The sequence below is a fragment of the Xiphophorus hellerii genome, chromosome 4 (genome assembly GCF_003331165.1).
Source record: "Xiphophorus hellerii strain 12219 chromosome 4, Xiphophorus_hellerii-4.1, whole genome shotgun sequence".
NCBI classification, from domain to species: Eukaryota; Metazoa; Chordata; class Actinopteri; order Cyprinodontiformes; family Poeciliidae; genus Xiphophorus; species Xiphophorus hellerii.
Window position 1 is genome coordinate 1,058,779 of NC_045675.1, and position 15,350 is coordinate 1,074,128.

General features: G+C 40.5%; 1 protein-coding gene across 3 annotated transcripts in view; it reads right to left on the reverse strand.

The window, feature by feature from the left end:
* The window catches only part of LOC116719203 (multiple epidermal growth factor-like domains protein 11), a 99,276-nt gene that overhangs the window by 61,704 nt on the left and 22,222 nt on the right, over positions 1-15,350 (reverse strand). For all 3 annotated transcript variants that reach the window (XM_032561660.1, XM_032561659.1, XM_032561661.1), the window contains exons 2-5: positions 11,867-11,991; positions 10,772-10,873; positions 9,357-9,457; positions 2,441-2,533 (exon numbers count right to left, since the gene is read on the reverse strand). In XM_032561660.1, coding sequence (XP_032417551.1) covers positions 2,441-2,533; positions 9,357-9,457; positions 10,772-10,873; positions 11,867-11,973 — 403 coding nt within the window. In that variant the 5' untranslated portion in view covers positions 11,974-11,991. The remainder of the gene's footprint in view (positions 1-2,440; positions 2,534-9,356; positions 9,458-10,771; positions 10,874-11,866; positions 11,992-15,350) is intronic.

The following is a 15,350-nucleotide window of genomic DNA, read 5'->3' on the forward strand; positions in this document are numbered from 1 at the left end:
CAGCAACATTTTTAAAAAGCTCCACTCTTCCAGGGACACAGAAGTCAGGACCAGCTTTGCTAAACCCTACAAAATTACAGGATATGGCAAAGTATTCTCTGAAGGGGAGTTTATTCTCTGTTTGGTGGAGTCTGCAGAGCTAAATTACCCTGAGAAAAAAGATGCATTAGCAAACATGTAGCCCTGTCTAATGTGCAATAAATCAATTAGTTGCATAATCAATTAAAATGAGCTCAATAATTTCCATTTTCATGATTTATTGTTTTTCTCTTTCTTTTCTCTTTCTATCAAAAACTGGATGACAAAAGTCTTCAACTCGTTATTTTTTTTTACGAACAATTTAAGACTTCATAATTTATTTTATTTGTTGTTCCTGTATTAAATGTCCATCAGGATTGAATGTTTATTGATTTTTGAGAATGTGTTCTTGCATTATTATGCCCATACCATTATATTACTTGAAAATGGTCTCAAAACAACAATAACTTCTGGTCTAATTTATCGTCCAGCTAAATTCGTTACTGTGATAGGCATGCAGACATGTTTCTGCGCACCGTAACGAGTTGGATTGAGAACACTGCAGCGTATTTGGTGCTTCAGCTGCCAAAACCCCCAGAAAATTGTGACTTGTTTTACTTGGTGGATTGTGATATCCTTGAAACAGCCTGAACATGGCACACTTGACCTTTACTGTTGATATGATTCACTAATAAATTAGCTAAGTGAAGAAGCATTCTCTCTGAGATAAAAGAAACAAAAACACTGGGTACAGTTATTGCTTTTTTGCTAAAGTGATGTTGTTTTTTGAAAATTAGTTAATAAAGTTATGATGCTGTTTCATAAATGCTGCAAAAATACACATTTTCGAAATTATTTTTAGAAAGTTAAGCAGTACAAAAAGTTTGTGCTTCACATTTGCTGGATGAACTGTTTGGTTGACAATTTGATACGTTTGCCTTACTGTTAGTTATTGATGTAAATTGATGCTGTCATTCTACATTGTCAAATAACTAAACATTGCAAAAACTGAGATGTCTAAAAAGTATGAGGCCGTTTAGATAATAAAGAACTTCTAAATAAAATAAAAACAGAAGCTATACATGGCCTTTGAACATGATTGAGATTTCTTATATGGCCACTTTAGAAATGTTATGATTTTGCTTTTGTCCCCATGAGGTCCTTTGGTCCTCAGAAGGCACATACTGGGCCAGGTCACATAAAGTCACATAAACAAGCACGCACACACACACACACACACACACACACACACACACACACACACCCTTAGCTCATATTTACACCGAAGCTGCAGAGGAAATGAGGAGACAAACAGGAAATGAGACAAATCAGCCTTGATTCGGCTCCAAGATAACATCAATAGCAACATTTTGCCACAAAGTGGCCTAAACAAAACATTTCACAGAGTTACTGATTGGTCTGTTTCAGGGGTTGAAGGTGGTTTCAACTTCTCCATCAAGGGCTGCGTATAAAATGCTTGATTCCTGTCTGAATCCTGCAGAGGGTTTTATCAGCAGCAGACAGACGTTAGAAACTAAAGCTGTATTTATCAAAATGTGTTCAAATAGAACGGAGCTGAGAGAAGCTGCTGAATATGAAATCAGCTGAGAGGCTGTTAGGTCGACGTAGTGAAGTTAAAGGGATAGATTCTTCAATAACTTTCTTCTAAATTATTGAATAAATACACATATGAGCTCATCAACAGAGATATAATCTGCTCTTCAACCATCAGAGCAGAATGTTATTCTAGCCATTCAGCTTCCCAGAGTTTCTCTGATCGTTCATGGAGCTTCTTTAGAAATGTGGACAGTGGACTCTGACATTAGCATTATCTGCTACATGTTTAGCATTGAGATGCTACTTTATGCTTGAATTGCTTCGCTGACATGCTAACTGCTTTTAGCACAACTTGAACACAACAACAATGGTTTCCAGCGTCCAATCAGATCGTTTAGAAGCTCGGTCGTCCACAGCTGACTTTGGATAAGATGGAGTTTGTGCCTCAGATTTACGGACGTACCAGAAACACATAAATACAGAGTTCCATCTCAGGACATGTAAAAACAAAAAAAATTGTCAATTGTGTTAAAATCTGTGTAATTAATTAATAGAAAAAAACATGTTAAAGTCCCAACCCTGATATTAATATTCTAACTGTTTAACCTTTCACTTTACTTTCTCAAAGCTGAATTTAGTTTGCTTGTTTCTGCACTTGCTGAAATAAATACCAAGCACATTTCCTCCTCTGTTGCACGGCTATTTATTCCTACTTGTTCGCTGTTTCTATTCTTTAATAAGGCGCATTTTAAATGCAAATCTGCTCTGAATATTCACACATTCACACATACAAGATGGAAGTACATTTAAGAGAAAAACCAAGCGTCTCCAGCGTTGTGAGTTTTTGTGTTGGAGGCGTACTCACCGCTGGAGCAGTCCAGCCCCCCCCAGCCCGGCTCACACTGGCAGGTATCCGGAGAAACACACCGGCCGTGGACACACTCCTCCGTACACAGCGCTGCGGAGAAACAGGACGACCCAGATTAGTAATCTGGACCAGGAAAACCTCACCGGGGGCTCGAAGCTCATCAATGCTCACAGCACAAACAAACTTTTAAAGGAAGGTTTTGTTGTGATCTTTAATGAAAAATGTTCGATTTTTCCCATTACTCAGATTTCTTGTCTAAATAAATCTGTGTACTAAAGGTTAAATGTGGTTCAGGGTTAAAGTCAGAAACGTTTTGAGACGACGAACAAAAACAAAGCCTCTGACCTCCTGATGCTCCATGACAACCGCTGCTATCGCTGCGATTTTCCTCACTGGGTCCAGTTTTACATAAAACATTAGAAAGGTAGGGATTCATCTATCAACAGCTTACATTCTGACTGTTCTCACTATTTATTTATTCACCAACCTGCTCTAAAATCTCCCCAGTCCTGATAAGAAGTGATATCTGCATTGTACAGCAGGCAGATAAGGAAGCTCAGGAGCTCATTTCTCACCCTGAGATGGTTTCATATTTCATTATGACAGGACCTTACAGCTGAGAGCAATCAGACGCTTCAGAGCAAACAACGCCACGCTCAGAAATAAAGCAGGACGTGGTTTTATGACTCTGCTGTTATCTCATAATAAGGCAGAAGACGTCGCCTGGAGAGGCATGAAGAAGAGAGGAGAGTAAAAACTCCACGGAGGAGAAGAAGAAGAACGGATTCATCCCCCAGATGGAAATAATCCTGAAAAATACATTTTTACTTGAAATAAAATCTGTTCATGACCTTAAAACCGTTGAATTTATTTTTGGACAAAGTGAAAATCCCTTTTATTCCAACACATAGAGGATCCTTAGTAATTTAATCAGTCAATCCAGGGTTTCATGATGGTTTTTGTGATTTCTCTCAATCAAAACGTTTTGGTTTTGTGGCGTTAATTCAGAAAAATTTGCAAGGAATTTTACAATATTTCCACTTTTTATCTGATGGTAAATGCGACTTGTTGTTACCGACTATAATCTGACATCAAGTAAAGCTGAGACATACCGCCACCTGCAGGTTGGAGTTAGTATCACCTAAACCCAAAAGTTTTGACCATGTTTGTGAAAAATATGCATTAAATTCACAATTATATAACAGTGTGAAAAATGCAAAGATCTGTTGATTTTGCGTAAATCACAAAATTCCAAAAATCAGAAGGGCTCCATCCTTACCTCCCTCCTTAAACATTACACCTTTGGTTAATGTATAAATATATTTTTAAGTTGCTATTTTCCAACTTCCTGCAGGAGATAGCTGTGCTACAGTGGCAAAATGCTTTCTTTTTCTTCTCTAATATTATTTCTACCTTCCAGGATTTTGTGATTATTTTTGTGATTTTTTCTTTTGCAAACAAAATCACTGATTCTTTGGTGCTACTTTAAAATATTTTCAAGGAATTTTAAACAAAAAAATCTACATATTGAAAAAAGATGAGGAAACATAGCAAGCAAGCAGATTGGACACAAACAGTTTTCTTCTTTAAAGAACTTAAAATGAATGAATGAATGAATGAATGAATGAATGAATGGAACCAGGTTCAGCATCAACGTGTAAAGCAGCTCAGATCTAAAATGATCAGTAATTGATCAGACTCTCGGTGTTTCAGTCAGGAAAAGCTGTGAGAACTTTATCGGACGTGTGTAAACTTTTCCAACTTTAATGATTTAAGAGCAGCTAGTTTAGTTTTTTGGATCCAGGGTTGGAAAGAGCAGGAAAACTTTGAGCGACTCCTCCACAGCAGCCCAGAGTTGACTAATTAACACGTTTCTTTCCAGCGTATTTTCGGCGCGGCGGCGCTAAAGACAGGCGTTTCTCTGTTTGTCAGCTGGACTCGGCCATTTTCAGGAATCTGTAGCACTGAGGCTTTCTGGGTGTCAACTGGATAAAAGCAATCTTAGATGCTGTCCTAAGCTTCCTCTCTGTTCCAGCTCACGTTTTAATTAGTGTGCAGACAAACACACATGAAGCTGTTGACACAGGAGAAGCGAAGCTTTAACCTTCCTAAGACGAAGCTAAGTGGAGTTAGGAAGCAGAAGCAGCTTTGTCTCGGTTTCTCCAGCTCATGTGGAGAGGATGATCTAAATACTGCATCATGTCACAGATCTTCACTCTGCTGTCGTCTTTTCTCAAACATAAACCAACAAGTTGACTAGACAGGCAGAAACAAACGCTGTGAGCATGACAGCCTCATGAAAACTTGAATTATTTGGACGTGGCTCTGCTGAAAGTTAAGAGCTGAAGTGAGGAGTTCAGGTGCAGATGGAGGTAAGGATGGATTTCAGCCACTCAGGTCATTTTTACTCATTTTCTCAGCTTTTTTCCTCCCAGTCACACAGAATGGACTCACTTTTAAACATTTTATTGTGTTACTGTTATTATTATTGTGTGTGTGATGAATGTTGTCAGCGTGTTGAGAGTTTGTTTCGGCTCATATTTCCATTCCTGCGGATTTTTTCACATCATCCTTCAAACGGACAGCGAGCCGAAGTCGCCGCTTCCAGATTTATTTCTCTTCTCAGGCAGCAGCGCTCTGCACAAACATGTCTGTGATCACATTTATATTCCTGTGAACTTCAGAACGACGGAGGCTTTATTTCACACTGAGCATGCTCACTGACTTCTCTGTTCAAACTGAGTCTGAATAATGGAAACTTTGCTCATCAGTTCTACAAATCGCATTCAGGAAAACCAGGATGTCAAACCAGCTGCATCTCTGAGACAAACTTAGACTGAGATGTTTTAATAAAGTCATAATATTAGCAAAATAAAGATGGAAGTCATTTTAATGAGAGAAAAGCTTAACATGTGGTTTCTCATATTGTTACAAATTCATATTTACATCACTACAACTTTATTCTCTTTATATTATGACTCTATTGTTGCAGATTCTGTCCATCTGGCCCTAAAACCCGCCGTACATTTCTCTGTAATTTGGCCAAATTTACAGGGAAAAATCTGCTTATAAACGTTCAATTCTCTAAGATCAAAACTGAAATATTTAAATTCTCCTTAAAGCTGGCGGTTATTTTAATGTGAGAGAAACAACAACCACTTAAGAAAAACTAAACATCACATAAGGTCACACTGTTCTCCTCTTTCAGTGGAAACTGCCTGATTTATTGATGCAAATTAATTCTAAAATCTTCAAACAAATGGTAAAATTCAAATTTTCTTATCGTTTAAAATTCAGGACCGAAGCTCCTGGTCGTCAAAAACAACCTGGCAGGACACGGTTCTGGTCCAAAACTGCAAACTTGTTTCTTTTTCCTCTGACAACATATCAAAGATCAGTTTCAAAACTGATTTATGTAAATAATATTAAGAAATAATTCAATGTGAAACCATTAACTCCAAGAAAAGCATTTTACCTTTCAGTAAATGAGCTAAAGGCTGAACAACTCGACCATCAACAAACCAAGTTCTTGTTTTTTCAGAGTTAAAGTTCAGATCTTAATCTGAGAATCTGAGGAAAGATTTAAACACTGAAGGTGTGAATCCGTGTCTGAAGCTCCGGTTCTGAATGGATATATCTGCTGCTGAAGGTCCAGCAGGTTCTGCTTCCTCCACAGTAAAACTTAACTGGAGCTTTGCTGTGCGTAAACTTCAGGCTGAAATTTTTCTGCTGCCCAGCATATTTTATGAGGCCGATAAAACGCCTGGCAGTGTCGCGCTCGGATTTTAATAAGAAAGGCAGGAGCTGTGGTCGTCCTGGAGGAGAGATGATTAATCTTTAAAGGGACGGTGATCCTTTCATCCCGAGCAGAAAGCGCTCCACGCAGGATTACATCAGCAATGGCTCCAACAAGATTAATAGATATCAAATGAAATAATCGCTGCTTAATTCCAGCCATTGTCTCAGCGTGCTGAAGCAGGCGCCGGCGCCCTTGAATCCGCAGGATGCTGAACATCAGCGAGGACGCACCTGAAGTTCTGCCACCTGCAGGAGGAGCCGTCCTGGACAGACTCCTCCAGCTCTGAACCCAGTTCAGTTTCAGTTCTTTTATTTTTCTCCACGACTAAACGGATCCCGTCACTTAAAAATTATTTGTTTTAAAGGGACACTGTGTGTTTTCCATATTACACTTTATAGCATAATCAGTAACTACAGTATGTTTCCTTCAGTTGTTATAAAAATGCTAAATACATATAAAATCTGACTTTAAAAAAATTTGACTTCCTGATTTGAAATTGGCTGTCTGTCTCTTTAAGAACTCCTGTTCTTTCTGAAGCTCCGCCTCCAGGCAGACATCCCAACATGGCTCCTCTTTTAACCCTTTAGCAACGTTTTTACTGGAGTCGCTCTGAGCAGCAGCTCCATAAACTCAGCAGTTCCACTGGCTGCTTGCTAAATGCTGCTGGCTAGTCTGAAGGAGCCGAGGCTACGATTTCTCAAACATGCATGATGCATGAATAACATTAAAACATCATGGAAAGTCAAACTGTCCCTTTAAAGGTTAGAAAGTTCAACATTTTACACATTTTAAAAGTCAGAAATCTGCTGAACTCCAAAACAGCAGGAATTACGGCTCTGATATTCACACATCACTCAGTTTCCATAACAACCAGCAAATAAACTGGAAGAGTCGCTACCGTTAGCGAGCTGCTAGCTGCCGCTCAGCCAATCAGAGCCGGAGGTCACTTCATCAAACAAAGCAGTCAAAGGTTTTCCTCCGGAGTCTCCGGGGAGAAGAAAGTCGTTGTTTACCAGCAGATGTTGAATAAAATGACACAATGTCCCCCTGCTGACCTCTGACCCCAGGCAGCCCCCACCCCTCTGTTCAGGGACAAAGCAGCTCTGAACCATAGAGTTTACCATGTAGAGTGGATAATTGATTTCTGCAGCTGAATGAAGACGAACTCTGGACGGATTTTTCTATCATTTTTATTTCTCCTCCGGGTTTTTCTGCATCATATTTCTGTAAATTTCACAATTTCTTTAGTTTTATTTGTGCAGAAAGTAATTCAAACTCCAACAATAAAGTCAGTTTATGTAGTTTTAAATAAGAAAATGTGTTTGCAAAAATAATAATTTCCCTTTAATCAGTAATAATCAAGTTATGAAATCATTCCATTTGGATGAATCTGACAAACGTTGTAATAAATCAGAGATGTGCAACTTAAAGATCTGATTTACCAAATAAAACTCGCTCAGCGCTGCAAATGGCACGACTTTTTGAAAAACACAACTTCTTAAATAAATATCTACTTTAGCAAAGAGCCGGCGTTTCATTTCTGTTGTCACAATTTAAAGTAAAGATAAACATAAAAGAGGATGCAGATATTTTTCTTTTTTTTTAGTACAGATTCCAACATAATGACGTAAACATAAAATTGTTAAAAACCTGCATTTGTTATTATTTCTCTATTTAAAAACATGAACTGGTTCATTTGAATTTTTAGTCATTAAGAGAACGATAAAAAGAAAGTTCCCTGATCTGGATGTTTGAAACATGGAGCTGCTCTTTGTGACTTTAACTGGTTAATTCACCAATTAATAAAATCTTTCTCTTCTCAGAAACTGATGGTTTTTATGTTTTTGTGATGTTTGTTTTTTGCTGTCACACTTTAACTCATGATCATGATCCACACAGACTGCAAAGCCCAGACCATGACTCCTCCACCGCCGTGCTCCACAGCTCCTCTCAGGCTGGGTGATAAAGATAAAATCTCAGATCTTCATTTATTTATTAATTTTACTTGCTTTCTTTTCTTAAAAAAATAAATTACAAATGACAGAAATTATTTTCAAACAGTGGCTCTAATTTCAACCCTTTTTTCTTCAAATTGGGTGACGGATTATTAGGAACACTACCAGAAAAATAGCAGAAGAAAGAATCATTTTACCAGAAGAAAGTCTTAAATGCTGAGAAAAATCTCTTTTTTCAGATTTCACCGTGGATGTTGAGGCGGCATCTGTCTCAAACCAAACGAAGGCTGGAGCTAATCTCACCGCACGTCGGGATTACAGCTGATAATCTGGCGAATACCCCAGCCCATCTGGTCCGGCACGCAGCGCCACAGCTTCCAGTTCGGCTCCAACTCAATCTACCTGCTGCCTGTTTGACTCCCTGCTGCTTTTCCCAGCAGCAGAATCGGCTCAGATTCTGACTGAAGCAGGTTCGTCAAAGTGGCAGCAGATAAACAGAAACAGAGCGACTGAACATCATCAGCTGGTTTAATCCAGGAATCTCGGATGTTTTCACTCTTCAGCTGCTGGAGCTTCTTCACCTCATCTAACAAACATTCAGTCTGTTCCAGATTTTTATTCCTGCAAATTCCTGTTGCTATATTGTAGGTTTAAAACTCTTCACCGTGTTTTTGTTTAGTTTCTACTGCAAATATTTTAGTATACATTAAATAAGACAAAACTAACTGAAAAGTGACTTTTCAGAAAGAAATAGGAGCTTATTTTTAGTCAATAATTCCTTAATATTGATGAAAAGGTTCTAGTTTCACTGGCAGATTATTTTACTTATAACATCTGGAATTACTGACTAAAACTAATCCTCTATTTTCTTATAAGTCAGTTTTGTCTTATTTAAAGTGTTCTGAGATATTTACAGCAGAAGCTTTTTCTTTTTTGTGTTTTTGCAGTGAAACAGTCAATAAGTTAGAATATTCAAACTGGTCTGCAGTGAGAACTGGGTGCTATATACTGACAGGAAGTGTCTGGGATTTTCACATTAAAAGTTTCTTTGCAGTGATGTAAACACAGCAGCACATTGAGGATGGAGCATTGTGTTTATCTGAGAGCAGATCTGTCAGAATCGTCTCTGATCCTAATTCTGATATTAATGCCGACTTACGGACGCAGAGTTCTCCGGTCTCGTAGAACCCGGGGCAGCACTGCGAGCGTCTGCGGTACATCGTCCTCACGCCTCTCCTGTAGGCCGTCTTATAGCTGATCCTGCACACACACACACACACACACACACACCCATCTGAGCTCCAAAATGATGTAAATCAAACCTCCAGCATTTCATTCATAAATGTCTGAATATAAAACTAAATATTTTAGTTTACAAGCCAAATATTTAGCTCCAAGCTAAAAGCTCCAAGCTAAAGCTAAACTTTAGCTTGGAGCTAAATATTTGGGTAATATGTACATTGGACTACCAAAATAAAAGCTCCTTATGAACTCCTGCTATCGAATCGCTTCACATCATCTCTTCATCGTCGTTTTTTTCTTCTCATCTTGAACATTTCAGCTGAAATCAAACGACGAGACGTTTTAAAGGAGATGCAGACGTTTTCCAACGGATCCACAGCAGCAGCGATGCTTCAGCGTTGGAGGATTCAGTCTCACCAGCAGGAGTTTATGAAGACGTTCTCAAGACCCAGCTTTTATTTTGGTAGTCTACTTCCTTGTTGGCAAGTGAATTTGCTAAATATTTAGCTTTTAGAAGGTTGTGGGTTTGGATCCCGGCCTGGAGTCTTTCTGCATGGAGTCAGCATGTTCTCCCAGTGCATGCTGGGATCTCTCTGGGACTGTTGGGTTAACTGGTCTCATGTGGCTGGTTGGGTCTGTGTGTGTGAGATGAAGTATGAAAATGATCTCAGAAATATTCTCAGCTTTCTGGAGATAAACTCATATTTTCTGGGTTGTCAGAAGAGACTAAACATCCAATTTAAAACGGATTCGTTGAAACAAACCGTCAGCAGAGCTGGAGAATCGTTGGTGACAGGAAAGTCTGGGATGGAAACTGAAAAGCATCGTGTGTTAAATCAGTCCTCGCTCTCCTCACGTTGTGAAACACTTTTCTTATTATTTCTATTTTTACTCTGCTTCAGTGTTTAAACCTTGGGGTCCTGCTTGATCACAAACATTCTGTGAAAATGTCTCCAATCAGAAGAAAGAGTCCTTTCAACAGAAACTCTCTTAATGTCCATGATGAGGCCTGAAGTGCTGCACTTGAGGTCGGATGAACTCTGCTTGTTTTTCTGCTCGTTAACCAGCAAATAGAAACGTGAAATTAAAAACTCCACACTGACAGAAAACCTGGATGAAATATAAACGCCTTCATCAGAACGCCAACATCAGCTGTTCGGAATGTTGGGAACGCTGGGAGCATTGGGAACATTGGGAGTGTTGGGAACACTGGGAGTGTTGGGAACACTGGGAGCATTGGGAACACTGGGAGCATTGGGAACACTGGGAGTGTTGGGAACACTGGGAGCATTGGGAACACTGGGAGTGTTGGGAACGTCCTGGTATTCCTACCTGTGTTTGGTGCATTTGAACCAGTTGAGGATGTCGGTGCAGCGGGTGTAGTAAACCTGGTCGAAGGGATGGGCGTAGGATTCCTGCACGGTGACCGCGTAGCTGCAGAAGAAGAACCACAATCACATTAGAGCAGGGGTGTCCAAAGTGCGGCACAGGGGCCGTTTGTGGCCCTGTGAGCAGTTTGAAGTGGCCCTGGATGCAGATCAGAAAAGGTTTAAACGGCACAGCTGCAGGCGGAGAATTTTTCTGTTTCTCTTTGTATGAAACTTTCAATTACAAATTTATATCTAGTATTAACTTTTAGGAACAAAACCAGTGTTTTACTTCTAATAGGCATGGACTAGATAGTTTTTCAAATTTTTATTCCTTCTTTATGCCACAATAATTCTGTAATTTGGTAAAAGCGAAGCGTCTGACTGGAATTGAGCTGCAGGCCAAAAATCTCCAGTGACTTGTTACTGAAAAACAGACTCAGTCACACCAAGTATTTAAATCCAGCTAAAGGTTTTCAAAGATGATTCTTAATGTTGTTTCTGGGAATAAACTAAACATAATATCTTGACTGACAAGTTATGAAACTGCACAACCTTTTCTGAACTTTTTAAATAAAAATACAAACTAATTTGTTGCTTAGCAGGTAAAAAGAAAAGAATTCACAATAAAATTATTTTAGCAAAACGTTTGGACATCTGTGTTCGAGGTTTCCGTCTGAAAACGTCCAGCATTCCCTGGAAGGTCTTAATGAAACTGAGGCTTCAGAAGGAAACGGTTTAAATTCCCTTTAAACGGATCAGCAGGAAGAGAAACGTGAAGAGAAAACTGGGATCATGTTTGCAGCTAATATCCATTTGCAAAATTCCCATCGATCACAGCAGCTCATCAGAACTGGCTCTGGGATTATTTTTTTTCCCAGAAGTCCGAGCTCGCTGCCACCGTTTTGAATTTACAGCCTCCATCTGCCCCCCTTCGCCCGCGCCGTAAACCTTTTCCCTTCTGCATCCGGCTGTTGGCAGAACTCCCCGGCTCTGATTTGTGGCGGGGAGTCCATTAGAGCTCTGGGGCGGTTCCGACCGGCGCTAAATCAGAACTGACCTCTCCCAGTGGCTGCACACGTTGGGGTCGTCGGGGTTGAGGGTTCGAACCCCGGAGACGAAGCCGAGGCACAGCAGAGTGAGGCGCGGAGAAAAGCTGACCTCCATCGTCCTCCTCCCTCCGTCCTGCAGGGGTCAGCGCAGACAGGAAGTTAATTTACCGTACACCATGTATTATTAATACAATAATAAATAAAGTTTAATAAAGACAGAAGCAGAGCGTGAGTTTCTTCAACTTCCTTCAAAACATCCCAGATGAAACAAAATGGCCTCCAGAACCTTCAGCCTAGGAAATGATTGTGCTGATGGCATCAAAGCTCCTCCCACCTTAATGATCTTAGAAACTCAGAGTTTTAAATGTTGGAAAACTTGGCTGTCAATCAGCTTCAGGCTTTAGATCATATTTCATCTCCAGAGTCGCGTTGTTTACATTTCTGTCTCTCTTTTTGATGTAAATAATGAAGAAAGTCGGAAAAGAATCGACTCCATTGCAATTATTGTCTAATCTGCTTCTGATTGGCTGATCAGGACCTCCTGACGGCTCCTTTTCCAGAAGCTGCAAAGACATAAAGTAAAACGGCACCAGAACCAGGTAGAAACAATCCCAACTGAGTCCAAACTGCCTAATTCTCTAAATAGAAAAATGTTAACCCTTCAGATTTAAGGAGAGCAGGAAGTTTATTTTGTCTCCTGGTGCTGAGTAGATATTCTTATGTTCTGTTTGAATAATATTTTCCAATCTGTTTAGGTTTTTCTATTTTCTATTATGATTTCTGAATTATTAAGTTAGTAAATTTTTTCCAATTGTCTCTTTAAGAAGCTCCTGCTCTTCCTGAAGCTCCGCCTCCAGGAAGTCGTCCCAACATGGCTCCTCTATTAACCCTTTAATGTTCTTACCAACGTAGCTCCTATAATGAGCTCAGCAGCTGTTTGCTAATTGCTGCTGGCTAGTCTGAAGGAGCTGAGTGGGGGAGGAAATGCGCCTGGAAGGCGGGGCTAGGTCCACCCAGGCGTTTCAACAGCTGACTGGTCGCCATGGAGATGAAATGACTTCTCAAACATGAAAGAATCAAAGCAACACTCCAGGTTTGTTATTAATGAATAAAATTATAACATGATGGAAAGATTAAAAATAGTCAATTTCACACAATACTGCCCCTTTAAATCATTTTCTGTTGTTGGCTCCTAAACCTTTCCTCTCAGAGTAATGCTACGTCCAGAAACTAGAAAAACATTTTTTTTATTTATTGATTGATTAAAAATGACTCGCATACATTAGACAGATTTTACAGGTAAAGTTTTGCTTTTGCTTTTCAGGCTGATTTTGTTTTTTTAAATCGACCAAAAGAAAAATTCTTCTGCTTACAGCTAAACTGGAAATGACATGAAAAGAAAAATATCCTCGCTGTATTGAAAGCAACATGAATGTTAAAATGTAATTCCAGCAATTTTATGAAAGCGGAGCAGAATAAACTGTTGACGGTGTGAAATTACAGGCTGCAGATCCATCCTCCAGAACGGATCCGAGCAGAAACTTTATGGAAAACATAAAAACAGAGCCGCTCATCAGAACCGTCAGAACCGCCTGGCAGTGATTTCCCCTCATGCCGGGCGGATCAGCGCCTTGACGGGGAACCGGGGCGATTCAGGAGAATCGCCATGCAGGTGTGGCTTCCTTCAGGCCGGAGAGGAAACATCAAGCAGCGCGGTGACAGGAAGCTGCGCTGGCCTGCAGACCGTGACATGTTCATGCTCACCGGCGGACATCCCATCATTAACCTGAGCGCTGCCGCGAGGCAAACACTGACGCTGTCTGTTCCCCGACAGGTGAGGCGCAGGTGGAGCGGCAGCCAATCAGCTGCTGCATGACGAAACTACAGGCATGATGATAATAACAACCCAAAGTCTTTACTTAATGATACAAAGACGGCGTCTGAAATCTAGAAAGGCGGAAATTGAAAGAGATTTTTAGTTGAAATTTGATGCCGGCAGCAAGTTTTTGAAAAAGTTGGGACAGCGACATGTTTACCACCGCGTTGCATCAGCTGGAGGTGAAGCGGGGAGCCGCTGCTGTCCTGTTAACAGAAAAGGTTTCCGGAAAAACAGCAAACGTTTGGAATCACGGAGTAAATAATGCAGCAGTTTACAAACCATTAAAACAAACGCATGTGGAAGACTGGACTTTATTTGCAAAATGAACATTAAGACGATGCATTATTAATGAGGACGGCTGCTGGCCGTTAATGTTCTCTTTACTGCATTTTGAACATTCAGAGAACATTCCTGCAGGATTTCAGTTTATTTCTCCTAAAGATTCCGTTAGAAAACAAACAGAACCGGATCTGGAACGTTCTGCCTGAGCTAAATGGAACGTGACCAATCTGCTCCAGATTCCCGCATTTGATTTTTTAATGATATTAAAACAGTCAGAAATATTAATAATCAGTAATTCAGAGCTGATTCCTGCAGATTAAATGTTTTTTACGGATTCTGCAGATTTTAAAACTTTTATCAGCAGCGTCTTCATCACCCAAGGACAGTAAAACTGCAGAGGACTCTTCCTGTAATTAATTCCCGGCAGCTCCCACAGGTAGGAGCGTCCACCTCCAGATTCAGCAGAGATTATTGAGGATGATTAAACTCTCAGTCAGCAGCAGACACTTGTGTTTTTACCTGAGCTCGGCCATTTTTTATCTCCACCAACAGGGAGATGTTTAAAAAGCGAACTACAGATTCTCATCCAGCACAGATCAGCTGCAGGATGACGAACCCGGAGCAGGAAGTCATCAGTTCAACAACCAGCAGGGAGCAGATTAAATACATATTTACAGTTTCTCTCATGTTGTAAGTTTTTCTTTAGCTTTTGGAGGCTGAATGACAGAAATATATGGACCCAGAAACCAGTCCTGCTGCGGAGCCGTCAGCCGTCCCCCCTGGACTGGAAGCTGTTTGTTGTTTTTACCTTAAAATGGCCAACTTTCTGTTATTCCTATACAGTAGGGCAGAGGTGGGCAACTCCAGGCCTGGAGGGCCGGTCTACTGCAACTTTTAGATGTGTCTCTACTTCAACACACCTGAGTCAAATAATGAGGTCATTAGCAGGACTCTGGAGAACCTGACTGCACTAGGAGGTGATTTAGCTGTTGGATTCAAGCGTGTTGGACCAGGGAGACGTGTACGAGTTGCAGGACACCGAACCTCCAGGACCAGGATCGCTCACCCCTGCAGTAGGGGCTTCCGCACTTCCCATATCTGTGTCCTCTGTCACTAATCTGTCGTAACCTGTTTTTCCGAGCCGCCTTTAAATGCAACATGAGCACTACGACGCTCCCGCTGAGTTTACACCTGTGCAGCAGTGCAGAGCTACTCAGGTGTGTTAGAATCATGGCAGCAAACCAGCAAAACACAAAGAACGTTGCAGTTTTCCCCCCAAATTAACCGACTAAGTTGAGTAAAGCTGTTCAATCAGCTAATGTTAGCTAAAA